The sequence below is a fragment of the Thermomyces dupontii genome, assembly GCF_041956625.1.
Source record: "Thermomyces dupontii strain NRRL 2155 unplaced genomic scaffold VTN31scaffold_5, whole genome shotgun sequence".
Lineage (NCBI taxonomy): Eukaryota > Fungi > Ascomycota > Eurotiomycetes > Eurotiales > Trichocomaceae > Thermomyces > Thermomyces dupontii.
Window position 1 is genome coordinate 1,477,435 of NW_027192311.1, and position 15,866 is coordinate 1,493,300.

The window sequence follows — 15,866 nt, forward strand, 5'->3', positions numbered from 1 at the left end:
CCATAGTACAATACAGTACTTGAAGGAGTAGCTAGTACTCCAGGGAGCAAAGACACCAACTGACCATGGACCAGGGACATGGATTTGGGTCGGGGAGAAATCCGGTCACGAAGAACTTGGGCACTGCCAGTGGCCTCTGGAAACGGCCGTACGTCGGGAAGGTTGGGGTTGACGGGAGGCGTCACCATACTCGTTGATGGAGTAAGTACTGTACGCGTTCATGAGCGAGGTGGCCGATTATTACCGCTGGTGGCCATCATGGAAGTAAGGAACCACCGAGGACGTTTTAGGCGTAGAGTATGAGGAGACGGTGTCAGAAAATATCCGGCTAGTCATTGACAGAGTAGCATGATGGACAGCAAAGGACGGTTGAAAGGGGTCAATAAGCCTGTAGCAAGTAGAGGAACGTCTTCGACAGTGTTTATTTACTCAAAGGAACAAGATTGTGACCGACAAAGCAGGAAGATAACTTGGCTACTGTTCTTTGAGATTGCATGGTAGCACCTTCTCATGGCGAGTCTCCGAGCGGAATCCCTGAGAGACGAACAGTATGACGGTAGGGGCAGCGGCGTCCTCATACATATGGATGGTTTAGTATAGTTTATGGTCGTCGGTCCTCGCGCGGCCTTCGAACCCTTTCACTCACTTCGTTCGTTTCAGGGCACCTGCGTTTCTCAAACTCGGAGGGGCGAATGTCCTCCCAACCGCTGCTCATGGCTAAGTTAACATTATCATTTGGACTGGCCGTTGAGCCCAGGAAGAGCCTTTAGAATTTATCGCGAAGGATCTCCGCTAACGACTATCGTTGCGTTTAGGTTTTGTGATTGCCTGCGCTCGATGTGGTTACCAGTCCCTCATACATTTCTCCGTCTCATATCGAGTCTGCTGTTGACACTTGACACTGCATGAGGACATAAAACCGAGTCATTCCTGCCCAAGGATTCATGTATTGCACAGTCTAGCAATGAGCCTATCCGTAAGCTGTGTTGAGGGATACCTAGTAACTAACCTACTAACTACTATTTACAAAATACATTTAACCCAGCCTCGCGGATCGGCAGAGGATCCCTTTGGTAAACAGACCCATGGAATCCTAAAGCCGATATCAAGTTATAGCTGATTATATCTGCTGCGACTTCATGCTCTTCAAAGTACGCCCATTCGAATAAATAATCGGTGCTGTCTCTGGTCGTATGAGCGCTGTTCGAGGATTTCCTCCAGGGAAGTCGAAAATATCGCGTAAGAACCTGTCTTCATCTATGTCAATGAAGAGCACAAATTCAGTGTCATGGTCCGTCTTCCGAATAGTCCCGATGCTCCATCTTGTGCATGCACCAGAAATTCTGTACCCCTTTGTATGGGCATCGTTTGATTTCGGGTCCGATGTCGAAGAAAGCCATTCACACTATGGCTTGTGTCGGATGCTGCCTGTGTTTCTAGCCATCATTGATATCAGAAGAATGGTCTGTTGGTATCCTTTCCAGGCGAGACTGTTTCGACGTCGATCTGATAATTGGCAATAAGAGGTAGCATTTAACAGATATAAACTCCAAAAAGTCTCTTGAGGCCTATTGATATCAGGTCCGAGTTGCTGAAGAAAGAGCTGCCACTCCATTTTAAAAGAACCTGTACGGAGTAAAGGAAACCAGAGGGCGAAATCGGATAGACGAGCGGAGATGTTCCATAGGGAAAGATCACACTGCAAACTCATTGAGATGCGATCAGAGGGAAGATTGGCTAAATTGGCCTTCGAAGACATGAGATGATGATGATTAGGTAGCGTAACGTATATCATACATGTCAGCATCGTTCAGTAGGGAAAGCAACTCAAGGAGAATAAGCAAAACAAAGCTTCCCCAAAACACGATGGATCTATCAGCAACATTACCGAAACCAATCACTGCACCTATAGTACGCCGGTCACATGTCGCAGATGCAACGTCAGATGCTTGACATTCGAGACATGAATACAACAGAAGCAGCGGAATGATTCGCAATTGGCCTGCGTCTCGCATTTCATCGGCCCACCATTACTTCGTCATCACATCAACATAACCTCGATCCCTCCTCTTAGAACGAGCTGACCCGCCCTTGCGTGCCTGCGGAGCCCCTAGGAGGTCATCGATCGAACTAGCATTACTTAGTGATGTGGGTGGTCGGGAAGGCGGCGCGGAGCCTGGAGCAGGTCCAGGAGTGCCACCAGTAGCGCTGGTGGAGGCCGGGCGAGAGATGCCCGGTCCGCCAGCTGGGGGCGGCCCCGAAACCGAGGGGCTACCGGTCCTTGGCGGCGGCGGAGCACTGCCCGCAGTCGATGGACGACTACTGGGGGAAGACGGCGGCGGCGCCGACCTTTGGCTGACAGACCTCGGAGCAGGACCCTTTGGTGGTGGGGGAGTCGAACGCGCGGAAGCAGTAGCGCTGTCAGGATCTTTCTTGTTCACCCATTTCTTCAGCTCAGGATCGTAGTAGAAGGAGTTCTCCTCGCCAAGGTTGGCGCGGATCGGCTTTTTGGAGTCTTCTTCTTTCCTGCCTCCGAACCACCCACTGAACCAGCCTTTCTTCTGCGGCGGGGGTCGCTTAGCTGCATAACACGTGTTAGGACATTTGCTCTGAATTGATTCATGTCGAGGAATGATCACGTACCATCTGCTTCAGCAGCCTTGCGGACCGTCTCATCAACCTCTCGATCTCGCCGCGCCTTCTCCACTTTTTGCAGTGCAGCAGCCCGAGCAACGAGGTCGTCGTCATCGTCATCGTCCATGATAGATTTTTTCTTCGGCTTTGATTCTTCTTCCTCCGCTTCCTGGTCGTCCGTGGCTTCAACTGACTCTTCGTTGACCGGCTGCAACGAGGGTGGTTCATACCCTGTCGTGTGATCGCCAGCCGGTTGCAATGACGGTGGTTCATACCCTCCCGTGGTTCCACCAACCTGTTGCATCGAAGGCGGTTCGTAGTCTCCCGTAGGTGCACCAACCAGCTGCAACGACGGAGGTTCATAACTTGTCGTAGGCGCGCCGGATGGCTGCAATGACGGTGGTTCATACCCTGCTGTGGGTGCGCTGTGCGGCGGAAACTGGATTCCAAAAGAGGTCGGTGGCTGGGCATCTAGCGAAGATCGCGCGCGCCGCTCCTCTGGCGGTGAACTCGGAACATAATTACTTACGGGTGCATATCGGGATGCAGCGCTCGACACTGGCTGAGGTGGAGGTGGTGGTGCCGCCATGGAGGAGCCATAGATGTCGGACGTCGAGGGCGAATAACTGATCGTGGGCGTGCCCGTCACTTTGGCGAAGGGGCCGATCTCCTCCGCCTTGCCTGATCCATGGGACACCGCATCACTGTCGTCTCCAGCGACGAAGCTGCTGAACTTGGCCCACATCGAGTCGGAAAGATTACTCATATTGGGCTTCATCCAGGAAGATGAACCGTCGCTCGGAGCCTGCTTCAGTCGTGAACTCAACTCGTCAACCTCACTGAAGAGGCGCTGATGATAGTAGGGAGAGAGTTTCGTGCTGGCTTTGAGGGTTGCAGCAATGGCGTCGCAGTACTGCTGCGCCTCAGCTTTGAAGCCACTTTCCGCAAGTATGCTCGCATGCTGCAGTTTGAACGATTGCAGATGAGGCAGCGACGCTGCTGCGTTTCCAGTTAGAACAGAGGTAGCAAATTCGTAAACCTCGGTCAGGAGGATGGCATCCTCATCACGAGAGAACGTGGTCGGATATCGCCGATGGTCGACTCCGAGAAGAACAATCGCAGCATGCGGATCGTCCAACCCGCCAAACACAGGGCCAGCTGAGAATGCCCTCGCAAAGATCAAGCAAATATGGGCTGCTTCCGTACGGTTGTACGACAGGAGAAGCTGGGCCAGGGAAATGAGGGCTTGTGCATCACCGGGGCAACGATTGTTCAGCACCAGCCCTAGCGTCTCCCGCCATTTATCAAGGCCATCAAGAGCATTCTTTGTAGCTGACCCCTGTCCGTCCGATTTGCTGACCATCTGCAGCCCTGCTCGAGCGGATGGTGGTACCAATTCATCCACGCATTCATCGACATTGCCTGCCAGAATTTCATAGAGCGCTGCTAGAGACTCAACACCGTCACCAGCCGCGCGGACCTCCCGTCTGACAAACTCCTGGATAACTTGCTTCCATAACAACCTGTCCATTCCTGACGCCATAATCATGGCGTGGCCCCAGAGACGGTTGTCTACCGCTCGCCAGACTGCTTTTTCCCGCTCCCCGAGAAGTAAATCATCTCGGATTTGCTCTACAAGGTGGTGGTTAACAGCATCAGGTTGCGTGGTGCCAGATGCTGACGAATACTGTACACCTGAAGAGAGCGGAGGCTCCGAAGCCGTACCCGATTCTTGTGGTCGCAAGCCCGGAGAAATGATGTCACGCAAGGATCTGGCAATCTCAGGGCTCCCTTCTAGAGAACCGTCATGCTCAACCAAAGCCCGTATGACCTTCCACAAAAGAACCTTGTCCTCATGGGTTTTGTATGCTTGTGGGTCGGACACCGAGACCGCTGGCATGCCCTCATTCTCCAAATAGGCAATGCGAGCAGAGAGCCATGCGATGACATCTTTTTTCTTAGACTTCGCACGAAGTGGTCCAGGGTATCGCACAATGCCGCTATCAGCGGGAGGCAGAACATCCTTGAAGTGTCGCATTCGTACTTCTCCGGGAGCCGATTTGATCATCGGAGTCATTTGACCAGCAGTGTAACGCGGGATGTGCTGCGGAAAACAGGAGACAACAACACCGCCAAACCCGAACTTAAATATCGGCGCGCCCTTCCAACGCTCCAGCGGGTCTAGTTCTTGGCCATCAGTTGGCGGTATGAAATTGTGTTGCGGGACTTCCCGGGGCACTTGCGGCGTTGCATACGGATTGGTTGCCTTAGGCGATGAGCGCGGCGTCTGCACAGAGGCGGGACGAGGAAAAGGTTCCCCAGAAGTCATGGTTAAACTGGAGGAGGTGATTTGGGTGCCTGGAGACTGCGTCTGAGACCGACGGGGCGGCGGCGCATATGGGTTTGATGATTTAGGGGGCGAGGGCGGCGTGTTGACAGACGCAGGACGAGGGAAGGGATCCACTGCAGCAACGCCAAGCCTCGACCCGGTCGGTTGGGAGCTTGGGGACTGCGTCTGAGATCGTCGGGGCGGCGGCGGCGCATACGGGTTTGCAGGCTTAGGCAGCGAGGGCGGAGTATTGACAGATGCAGGTCGAGGAAAGGGCCCCGGGGGACTCGTGGTCAAACTAGGATGGGTTATTTGGGCGCTAGGAGATTGGGTCTGCGATCTCCGGGGCGGCGTGGATTTGGTATCTCTTGGAGGAAGTTCCTCGAAGAAGTTGCCCGTCGCTGGGGCGCTGCTCCCCTTTGGTGGCAGGGGGGTCCCCCCGGACGCTGCCGTGGATGCGGGAGGAGGCGGTGGCACCGAAGACACGCTACCGGATCTCGGAGGGGCTGTCATTGCCGTATATGATGGGGAAGGAATCGTCTTGCGCGCAGCTGCAGGACGTCGAGGCCGAGTGAGATCTTCCGGCAAGTCATACGGTGATTTATATCCCTCTTTGGCTTGGAGGAAACTTTGTGGCTTGGGCGCAGGCTGGGACTGTGGCGGAGATATAGAGTGAGATGCGAATGAGTTTGTATAAGGGGCGGTAGGGAGACCCCGGACCATCTCTGCGGATGAGGGTTGGTGCGGAGCATAAGGGTTCGTTGTCGTCGTCGGCATTGATGAGACGGAAGCCGGTGGCACATCTAGTTGGGTTTGCGGAGCGGCAAATCCACTAGCACTGGAGGGTTCAGCAGGCTCATACCCTTGGGTTACTGGCGGGGGCTGGCTGGGCTCGTCAGCTGGCAACAATTCGTCATCGCTGTCCAATTCTTGCTGCCATCTTGCGGCTAGATCCTCCTCGTCTACGGCCTCTGATGTCGTGGCGGTTTTGATCGCGGAAAGTTCCGCACTAGTTGGAGTAGACTGATGCTGTTCGGCATGAATGGACTCGACCGAAGGCGCCGCGGAATCGCGACTCAGTGATTCGATAACTTGAGCCGTGCTCTTCCGCGTAACTACCGGGCGATCCGTATCGGCAGAGCCTGTAGATGCTGCGGACTTGAAAAAGTCGTCGTCATCGGCGAAGATGCTGTCAAGCTGCGTTGGAGATTTGGACGAGCGGTGAACCAGCGGAACTCCTTCCTCGTACCTGGAATCGGCCTCCGAAGGAGCATGCATCGGCTTCGTCTGCATTTTCAGCTCGTCGAAAAAGGCGCCTTCCTCATTCCCATCGTTATGCCACATGTCCCCATTGATCTTCGCTCTCTCTCCTTCGGCGGTGAAAGGCGGCTCGCGTTGCGACGAAACCAATTGCTCGGCGGCTGACTCTTTCTGAACCGCCTCATCCGTTGAATCGTGAGGAACAGATGGAAACGAATTAGTCCGTCGAACAATGCCGTCACTGGCGAACGGACTTGACGTAGAGCGCAATTCTTCGGCGAAATCTATATCGTTGTCCCACTGAATCTCCGGCGGTTTCTCTGCGCGAACATCGTCCGAATGTTGAGAATGCTCCTGTACGTGATTCTGCCCTTGGGCATCATTTGACAGATTGGATTCCTCCGCTGCTGCAGGCGAATCCGCGGCATCGCCATTGGTGATAGGGTCTGCGGATTCAACCAAACCGCCGTTCAAAGGTGGCTCGGACCGCATTTCCCTGTCATCTGCGGACGTGGATCGAGACTGGTCTTCGAATTGGGACGCAGGCTTCTCCGACATCGATGTTACTGGCTCAGATTGCGACACACCATGTGTTGCATCTGGTTTCAGCGCTGGGTTCCAGGACGACGCCGCATCATTATGATATGACATAGTGTCGGCCATGCTAGTAAAGAAATACAGAAGGGAAAGAAATCAATTAAATGGTACTAGATAGCTGGTCAGTATCAACTGCTCAGGGGCCAAGTGGCTTCTCCGCAGAGATTGGCGCAGACAACGAGACTCACATATACAGAATCAGACACCACGAACCACCAACGAAGCAAAAAAAAACGGAGAGAGTAGAGACTTCGTCGCGAAGATGCAAGCCGTGCATGAGCATGACCAAGAGATGAGAGCTGGCAGATAAGACTGGTGAGACCTGGATTGTTTGGCCCGATCTGGAAGATCTCGACGCGTCACGTGCGTTGCATCATCGATGGTCAGATCTGTAGCTACGATATCCGGTATAGAGTACGGTTATCCTAATCAGGTAGGTAGCTACTTACCAGTTAGTTACTAGCTTGATGAGGTAATCATCATTGTCCAAGTTATTGATCACGTGTAAATAACTAGTTAAACGCGCGGATCAATCGTCATATCCTTGATGGAAGCAGAGCATCGGACAGAACATGGACCATTGTTGAGCCTCAGTTGGTAGAGAAACCGCTTCTTTACGACTCCCGCACTCATTCATCCCAATCGCGCTGGTCGCACGATCAGATTCCCTGCGCCCCCCCGGGGACTCATTGGTAAACTTGCTGCCTTCGGCACTAAGCAACCTCCCGGCTTCTACCTACTCTCTTGGAACCACAAACCATTTCGACATGATCAACGAGAGCGATCCTGCGTCATAGGAGGTGACATATATGCCACGCGCGATGTTTTGTCTACGTGATAGGAGCCGCACAGCAACTGTTTCCAGATAGAAGTTGCAGCAGAAAGTTAGGAATCGACTTCAGTACTGTCTTGCACCATGTCCCTTTCCGCCGAATATTTGCATGGCATCGACAACGCCGACACAACGAGTCCCGCCGATTCAGACGAAGACCTTGAGTTGGACGAGCTCGATCCCGAAAATGAGAGCAGTCGGCAATCGTTTCGAGGTTCCCGCGATTATGGGCGACGGACAAGAGGCTACGGGGCGCGGATAGCGTTGCGGAATCTGCGTACGGGCGTCCGGCACACAACATGGGACGGAGACGCTGCTCGACAATCGGAAGACGACCTTGACGGCCTCCTTGACGATCACGAAGACACCGTGTCGCGACGCAACGCAGATGACGCTCCGCTACTCGACAGCCGACGGAGGAGCCAGGTTTCTCTCATACCCGACGAGACGGGCCGGTCAAACAAGTCGCGATTGTCCGGTCTCAGAGGCCTAATCTCTGGATCTGGGCCAAGCGCATCACCACTATCTAGTGACGAAGATCGGTCCAAGCCAGCACGGGAAGTTTTAGTCGGCCAACAACAACTATCAAAGTTCCCTGCAAACATCGTGTCCAACGCAAAATATACGCCCTGGAGCTTTCTGCCGCGCACCTTGTATAACGAGTTTTCTTTTTTCTTCAACCTCTATTTTCTTCTTGTTGCGCTCTCTCAAATTATTCCGGTTCTACGCATTGGTTATACGTCGTCATACATTGCGCCCCTAGCGTTCGTGGTCTCCATATCATTAGGAAAAGAGGCCTGGGACGATATAGGGAGACGAAGAAGAGATGCTGAAGCGAACTCAGAGGAGTATACTGTCCTGTCCTTCGGCAACCCCGCTTTCGACTCGAGGCGCAGACACCCAGCCCGTTTTCCGCGGCCGGAACCGAACGAAGATGGGATATATGAGGTAGTCAAGAAATCCCGAGACTTGAAGGTTGGTGATGTGCTCAAGATTCGCAAAGACCAACGCCTACCTGCGGACGTCGTAATCCTCCAAAGCACCCCGACGGAATCGGCGACCTCGCATTCGACAACCCAAGATGGAGATAGGCCAGCTCAAGAGCAGGTGCCGGATCTGTTGGAACCGGTCGCCGAGACTACAACGGCCGATAATTATCAACCTTCTCAACAGACATCTTCTTCTGAGACAACAGGGACGAGCGATACGTTCATCCGGACAGATCAGTTAGACGGAGAGACGGACTGGAAACTGCGTGTTCCTCCAAGTCTATCACAGAATCTCGCTCTTCGAGATTTGAGGCGCTTGCGAATTCTTGCTGGGGCTCCAGATAGACGAGTCAATGAGTTCGTAGGCACGATGGAACTAGATCCATCGTCATACCGTTCATATGACCCTCCGGTCAACAAGCCGCAGTCGCCTCGCGAAGAACTCCGTGCTAGCGAGGACAACGCCTCCCAAGTACAGTCAGTCCCTCTAACCATCGAGAATACTGCGTGGGCAAACACTGTTCTAGCGTCGAACACTATCACGCTGGCTGCGATAATCTACACAGGCCCTGAAACGCGGTCGGCCCTGTCGACATCGCCTTCGCGCTCCAAAGTCGGTCTGCTAGAGTACGAAATCAACAATTTGACCAAGATCCTTTGCGCGGTTACTCTGCTCTTGTCCGTCACCCTGGTTGCATTGGAAGGGTTTCAGCCCACCAACGACAAGGAATGGTATATTGCCATCCTAATTTACTTGATTTTGTTCTCGACAATCATCCCCATGAGTCTACGGGTGAACCTGGACATGGCCAAAACGGTGTATGCTCGGTTCATCGAGCGCGATCGCGATATACCTGGCACGGTAGTCAGGACGAGTACTATTCCGGAGGACTTGGGGCGTATCGAGTATCTCCTGTCTGACAAGACGGGAACGCTGACGCAAAACGGTAGGTCAACCCATACCTCAGAGTTTGACTGCGCACATACTAACCGGAACAGAGATGGAGCTGAAGAAGATCCATGTGGGAACCGTTTCTTACGCGAACGAAGCAATGGACGAGGTCTCATCCTATGTAAGACAAGGGTTTGCCGCGACCGGGCCGTCGTCCCTTGTCACGCCATCGTCGGTTTCTGGAGCCCAGGCTGGACCGGGCGCTGCCACACGGACAAGGCGTGAGATTGGGTCTCGCGTCCGAGATCTGATTCTTGCTCTCGCACTGTGCCATAACGTCACCCCGACCACCGAAGAGGAGGATGGCCGCAAGGTGACGAGCTACCAGGCATCTTCTCCCGATGAGATTGCGATTGTCCGCTACACGGAGGAGGTAGGACTGCGAGTTGCCTATCGTGATCGCAAGCGGATCATCTTGGAATCCACACACTCGAATCAAGTCGCTGTGCGCGTCCAGATTCTCGAGGTGTTTCCGTTTACGTCGGAAAGTAAGCGCATGGGCATCATCGTTCAATTCGACCAGGGGCCGAATTCGTCGTCTTCCGCGGAAAACGAAAGCGAAATCTGGTTCTATCAGAAAGGTGCGGATACCGTCATGTCCTCCATCGTTGCGGCTAACGATTGGCTGGACGAGGAGACCGCCAACATGGCCCGTGAAGGTCTGCGGACTCTGGTGGTCGGTCGGCGGAAACTGTCCAGTCAGCGATATCAAGAATTCGCGGCCAAGTACAAAGAAGCCTCGTTGGCTCTGCAGGGTCGAGATGCCGGCATGGCCAAGGTCGTCGGCGAGTATCTGGAGCATGATCTGGAGTTGCTTGGCGTGACGGGTGTTGAGGACCGGCTGCAGAGAGACGTCAAGCCGTCCCTTGAACTCCTTCGGAACGCGGGCGTCAAGATTTGGATGTTGACGGGCGATAAAGTGGAAACGGCGCGATGCGTAGCCATCTCAGCCAAGCTGGTTGCCCGCGGACAATACATCCACACGGTGTCGAAATTGCGTGATAAAGCGACGGCGCAGGAAGCGCTGGACTTTCTCCGACACAAGCCCGACGCGTGCCTATTGATCGATGGAGAGTCTTTAAGCCTCATGCTCACTCATTACCGATCGTCCTTCATCTCCATCGCTGTTCTTCTGCCGGCAGTCGTTGCGTGTCGATGTTCACCGAACCAGAAAGCAGAAATAGCCGAGCTGATCCGGCAGCACACGAAGAAGCGGGTATGCTGCATCGGTGATGGCGGCAACGATGTGTCTATGATCCAGGCGGCGGATGTGGGCATTGGGATCGTGGGTAAGGAAGGGCGGCAGGCGTCGCTGGCGGCGGACTTCAGCATCACGCAGTTCCACCACTTGGTCAAGCTGCTCTTCTGGCACGGGCGAAACTCGTACAAGCGGTCTGCGAAACTGGGTCAGTTCATCATGCATCGAGGCTTGATTATCAGCGCGTGCCAGACAATGTATAGCATTGCCAGCAACTTCGATCCCAAGGGCCTTTTCATCAACTGGCTGATGGTGGGCTACGCGACGGTGTACACCAACGCGCCTGTGTTCTCGCTTGTGCTGGACAAGGACGTCGACGAGCACCTGGCTAACCTGTACCCGGAGCTGTACAAGGAGCTCAAGAGCGGCCGCAGCCTCAGCTATAGGTCCTTCTTCGGTTGGATGCTTATCTCCGTGTACCAGGGCGCGGTGATCCAGGGCCTATCGCAGATCCTGCTCAACACGGTGACTGGCAAGCGCATGATCAGTGTGTCGTTTACCGCGCTAGTGCTCAACGAGCTGCTCATGGTCGCCATCGCCATCACCACGTGGCATCCCATTATGATTTTCTGCATCGTCGGCACTGCCCTGGTCTACATCATCAGCATCCCGTTCTTGGGCGATTACTTTGACCTGGAGTACGTCATCACCCTGGACTGGCTATGGCGCGTTGTCGCCGTCTGCGCCGCGTCCATTGTCCCGGTTTGGATAGGAAAAATCATTAGAAGCTCCTGGCATCCTCCGAGTTACCGGAAGGTTCGGGGGTGATTTTTGGTCCGTGTACTTTATGTCGTTGTTTAGCATGAGTTGGAATAAGTACAATTGAATGTGTTCGATTTGGAACGCTCGGTAGTAGCTACGTATCGCGCGCCATTGGCATATTCATCCGAGGATTATATATTCGAAGGATAGTAGTACGCAGCGTACGCTCTGCACCCGTTAATCCATATCATTAAAATGGACGACAGATCCGAATCTACACACACAAACAAAAAAAAAAAAAAAAAAAAAGAAAAAGACAAAATGTGCTAAATCCATCTGTACATCCAACAAAAACTCCACCAACTCCAAGATATGATATCAATGCACATCAATCACCACGGCCGATACGAACCCAGAAACGACTGAGACTGCGATTGCTGATGGCCGCCGCTGGACGACGAAGAATGATGAGAAGGAGAAGGGCTTGAACCCTGAAGACGTGCGCGTAATCGCTCCTGCGCTGAGGTACCAGAAGTCGAGGATGTGCTGCGCTCGATGCCCGGTCGACCCTGCGGATTGAAATTGTCAGGTTAAGCTGTTAAGCTTAAAGAAAGCAAGCGAGGGACAACACATGGCATACCTGTGAGGACGCCGGCGGGGAAAGGGATTGACTCGAGGGCTGCTGTCGCAGATTACTCGGACGACTACGAAGGCTCCCCGTCTGCGACGGCGGTTGTGAAGGCGCCCCAGAATCCCCCCAGAGATCGCTGAGTCCTCCACCACTTCCGCTGCGGGATCCCGGCAGTCTCTGCTGTTGCTGGTTGTATGGCACCCCTTGTTGCTGTTGTTGGAGTGACGCTTGTGTCACCACCATGCGTGGCTGCGGTGTCGGGTTCTTGGGATCAGGAGGTAGCCACGGCGGCAGTGCGCGACCTTTCTCTGCGTAATATGCGCGCAGAACGTTGGAGATGTGCGAGCAGTCCTCATTCTCTGGGTCGTCGGACTCGTCGCCAGAGGTGATCGTCCGGCGAAGACTGTTGAGTCGCGTTCCTAGATTGGAGATCGCGCTCGAGGTTTTGAGGGAGGAGAAGTAGGAGGACATGACAGCAATCTTCAGATCCGTTGCCTACCAGTCCAGCTGATCAGGCACAGGAGATGAGCTTCACGTTGCGACGTTCAGGATTAAGGGCTCCTGTTATGCCGCACGCGGCGCGGACTTGTTGAGGTGCACACCTCTGATTACGTAATCGAGGGGTGTGGGCTGAGGCAAGAGTCTTGGTTAGGGTTGCTCCTCTTCTATTCCTTTGAGGTTTTCAGCAATGATTCCTAAATACATCGCTTAGGTACCTCATGAATAGAACAAATTGAAGATGCAGTGGAGTTATTATGAATCCTCGTGCAAGAGGGAGTCGGGCCATAGCAGGAAAGACTTGCTCGTTGCTCAACAAGGAGCCCAAGAGAAGGGGAAGAAAGCACACAGGAAGCAGAGGAGAGAATGCACTTGAGAAGACGCCCTGCCACGAAGAATTGAGGACTTTGAGTCCGTCATCCATGTAAAACCTCGAGATACGAATGACGGCAACGATACTGAAATGACCATGTTAGCAGATTCAGACGCCGGAGGTTACAGACTCACATCATGCTTCCATCAGCCAAGGTGGACCAGAAGACCCGGCTCTGTGGAGCCGTCCGCCTGAGCGCCATGCGCTCCGGGGCCGTCCATGTCTCTTGAGGATTTCGTCAATGTATGGGCTGGTCGCCGAGAGGTTCACTAGCGCAATCGCACGGTGGACGGCGAGGAGTCGGGGAAGGGGTGAGGCTGTTTGTTCGGAACGGACTCAATATATTCGGAGTCCTTGTGCTGTTGCGCGCATCCTTCAAAGGACAGCATGAACTATGAAGCGCCTACATCAATAAGTAAACCCTCAAACCCTGGAAGATGCCGAAGCACAGGGCGCGCAGGCGGACAGGATTCTTCAGACCTGAGCTTAGTCGTCCACCTCGCCTCGCTGAGGAACAGCATACTACTATGATATAGTAGACTCCTACGACATGGTCGATTGTCCCTGATAAAGTACCTACTGTACACTTCAATCATGGACCATTTCGAGGCAACCGTTGAGAGTAGGAACAACAATGGGGGAAAACATGTTGGACGGCCGCAGCAGCAACAAGCCTCACCACAATAGCTTGGAGTTGGTTCACCCGCACAACTCACAGAATCTGGCTATGTCGAGTGAGCTAATTTCGGCTGGCGAATATGACAATGTACATTAGCAGTGCCATATGGGCAGCACTGGCCATCGAAAGAGAGGGTGGTAGTTCCGAGATCATGTCCTTTTCCTGTGGAATACGGAGGACCAGTATTTTCTATTTCTACGCAACACTAATACCCTCCAGTACCATATATGTGGTATTCACAAGTTGTTGCTTCTGTATAGCCAGCACAAGTTGTACTGGGAACCCCTGACCCAAAACGCCCTCAACGCCAAAGAAAAATGCAAAACCGTCCGCTTACGCCGCAACAGCTTCCTTCTCCGGACCTTCAGTCTCGTACTCAATCTCAATCCGAGCGCCCTTCTTACGAGGCTTGGGTGGTTGGGGGGCAGCAACGCGTTTCCGCTTAGTCCCAGCAGTGGGTTTCTGCTGCTCGGACCCATCGCTGCCCTCGCTGTCACCTTCGTCGTCGTCCTCATCGTCCTCGTCGCTGTCATCGTCATAGTCGTCGCTCGAAACTGCAGAATCGTCGCCAATCCAGTCCTCAAGATCGGCAAGGTCCTCTTCTTCATCCTCATCCACGTCGCTGACGTACTCGACCTCGCCGACGCCCTCCTCCTCCTCCTCTTCCTCCTCTTCGTCGTATTGTTCGCCGTCATCCATGTCCTCATCTCTCTCTGCCTCGCCCTGTCGTTCTAATCCTCGGAGGACCTTCTTCCAGATATTTTCTTCGACGTTCAATGGCTTGTCACCGTAGGCTCCGCTGCGTAGACGCTCCAACAGTTCCCGCTCAATAGCTCGCTCAACCTTCGCGGCCGCTTCCGCTTTGCGCTCTCGTGCTTCCTCCCGTCGGCGGACCTTGGGCGCCAGTTTCGGCACAATGCGCTCTCCCAATCGCTCGTCCTCCTTGGCCAGCTTCTTCATGCGAATAGCCACCTGCGTCAGGCGCGTGAGACGCTGCTTGCACTTGTGGATCAGGAACTTGGGCCAGTAGATGAGCCGCTCATCGATCTGCTCGAGAGCCTTGGCGTAGTTTGACGACAGCCGTATTCGCTCCCACCATTTGTTCGGCATGTGCGCTCGTTCAACCGTGCGCATGTACAGGTACATGCGGCCCGTCTCAGGGTCGGAGCGCACCGTCGCGTACCGCGAATTCGCCAGTGGACATGACTGACGGTTGCAGAGACCGGTAACGTTGTACTCATTTCGGCAAAAGTTTTGACCTTTGCCAGTTCTGCGATTTTGTCTTGTCAGCAACCGTTTTCTCACACAAGAAAAGCAATATGTGAAACGTACTTGAGCTTGTAAGAACAGAATTGCTGATTGATGATTTGCCAGACAATCTCATCCGACGCCGATGCCATCTTGAATACCGGCAGATCACCGGGCAATTGACAACCAGTGGGAGGATGGCGGTTATGATGGCGGATACTATTTTCTCTGTTCCATCGAGAAGGGAAAAAATTCGGATCTACTTAAGTCACGTGATAAACTGATAAGGCGTTATCAGATCGCTCGATTTCCGAAAGAGGAAATCCTAAAACAATGATTGTTCAGCTTCAAAACTGAGGTGTTTTCAAGGTCTTCGAGGTGTCACAGTGCATTTGAATGATTCAAGTCAAGTTGTCCAATATTTTTGATTGAGTTGCGCAAATAGAGAAGAGTTCATTCATAGCATCTGGTATCTAGCCTTTGGAAAGTGGTACGGGTACCGCCAGTCCGCCACCAGGAGTAGAATCAGAATCAGGCAACGACTCTTGACGAGGTATGTACTACTTCCAACCGCCATATGTGCTCCATGGATCGGATAACCAATGACTTTAAATCTCTCAAGAGATGTTGATCGAAGTCATAGCAGGAAGCCCTAGCCATAGTTAATTTGATATATCTATGCAATCAGGAAGACCCACAACATTCATCTCATCAGAATTCAGAAGTCGGAAGATGCACGGAGAATCCGTTATGATAAAGAACAAATTCATTATTTGGCGGAAATTCACGCTCAATTACAAGCAGCTTGAATTGATGAACAGTATCATATTCGATAATCTCAATTGCTCACTGTGCTTTATCTTCATGCACACCCTACTACTCTC

The 15,866-nt window shown here is 53.2% G+C and overlaps 4 protein-coding genes across 4 annotated transcripts; 1 reads left to right on the forward strand and 3 right to left on the reverse strand.

Annotated features, from left to right (window-relative positions):
• Window positions 1-2,030: 2,030 nt before the first annotated feature.
• On the reverse strand, window positions 2,031-6,886 carry VTN31DRAFT_5818 (uncharacterized protein; the record flags this gene model as incomplete). Its single annotated transcript, XM_069406359.1, has 2 exons — window positions 2,031-2,581; window positions 2,644-6,886. 2 exons carry the CDS (start codon window positions 6,884-6,886, stop codon window positions 2,031-2,033), a joined length of 4,794 nt encoding a protein of 1,597 aa, XP_069259975.1.
• An 850-nt stretch (window positions 6,887-7,736) lies between these two features.
• Window positions 7,737-11,619, forward strand: VTN31DRAFT_5819 (uncharacterized protein; the record flags this gene model as incomplete). The annotated part of the gene is made up of 2 exons (XM_069406360.1): window positions 7,737-9,588; window positions 9,641-11,619. 2 exons carry the CDS (start codon window positions 7,737-7,739, stop codon window positions 11,617-11,619), a joined length of 3,831 nt encoding a protein of 1,276 aa, XP_069259976.1.
• A 326-nt stretch (window positions 11,620-11,945) lies between these two features.
• VTN31DRAFT_5820 (uncharacterized protein) lies at window positions 11,946-12,655 on the reverse strand (the record flags this gene model as incomplete). Its single annotated transcript, XM_069406362.1, has 2 exons — window positions 11,946-12,122; window positions 12,194-12,655. 2 exons carry the CDS (start codon window positions 12,653-12,655, stop codon window positions 11,946-11,948), a joined length of 639 nt encoding a protein of 212 aa, XP_069259977.1.
• Window positions 12,656-14,067: 1,412 nt separating this feature from the next.
• On the reverse strand, window positions 14,068-15,134 carry VTN31DRAFT_5821 (uncharacterized protein; the record flags this gene model as incomplete). The annotated part of the gene is made up of 2 exons (XM_069406363.1): window positions 14,068-15,004; window positions 15,067-15,134. The coding sequence occupies 2 exons, from the start codon at window positions 15,132-15,134 to the stop codon at window positions 14,068-14,070; spliced, it is 1,005 nt and encodes a 334-aa protein (XP_069259978.1).
• Between the last annotated feature and the right edge of the window lie 732 nt (window positions 15,135-15,866).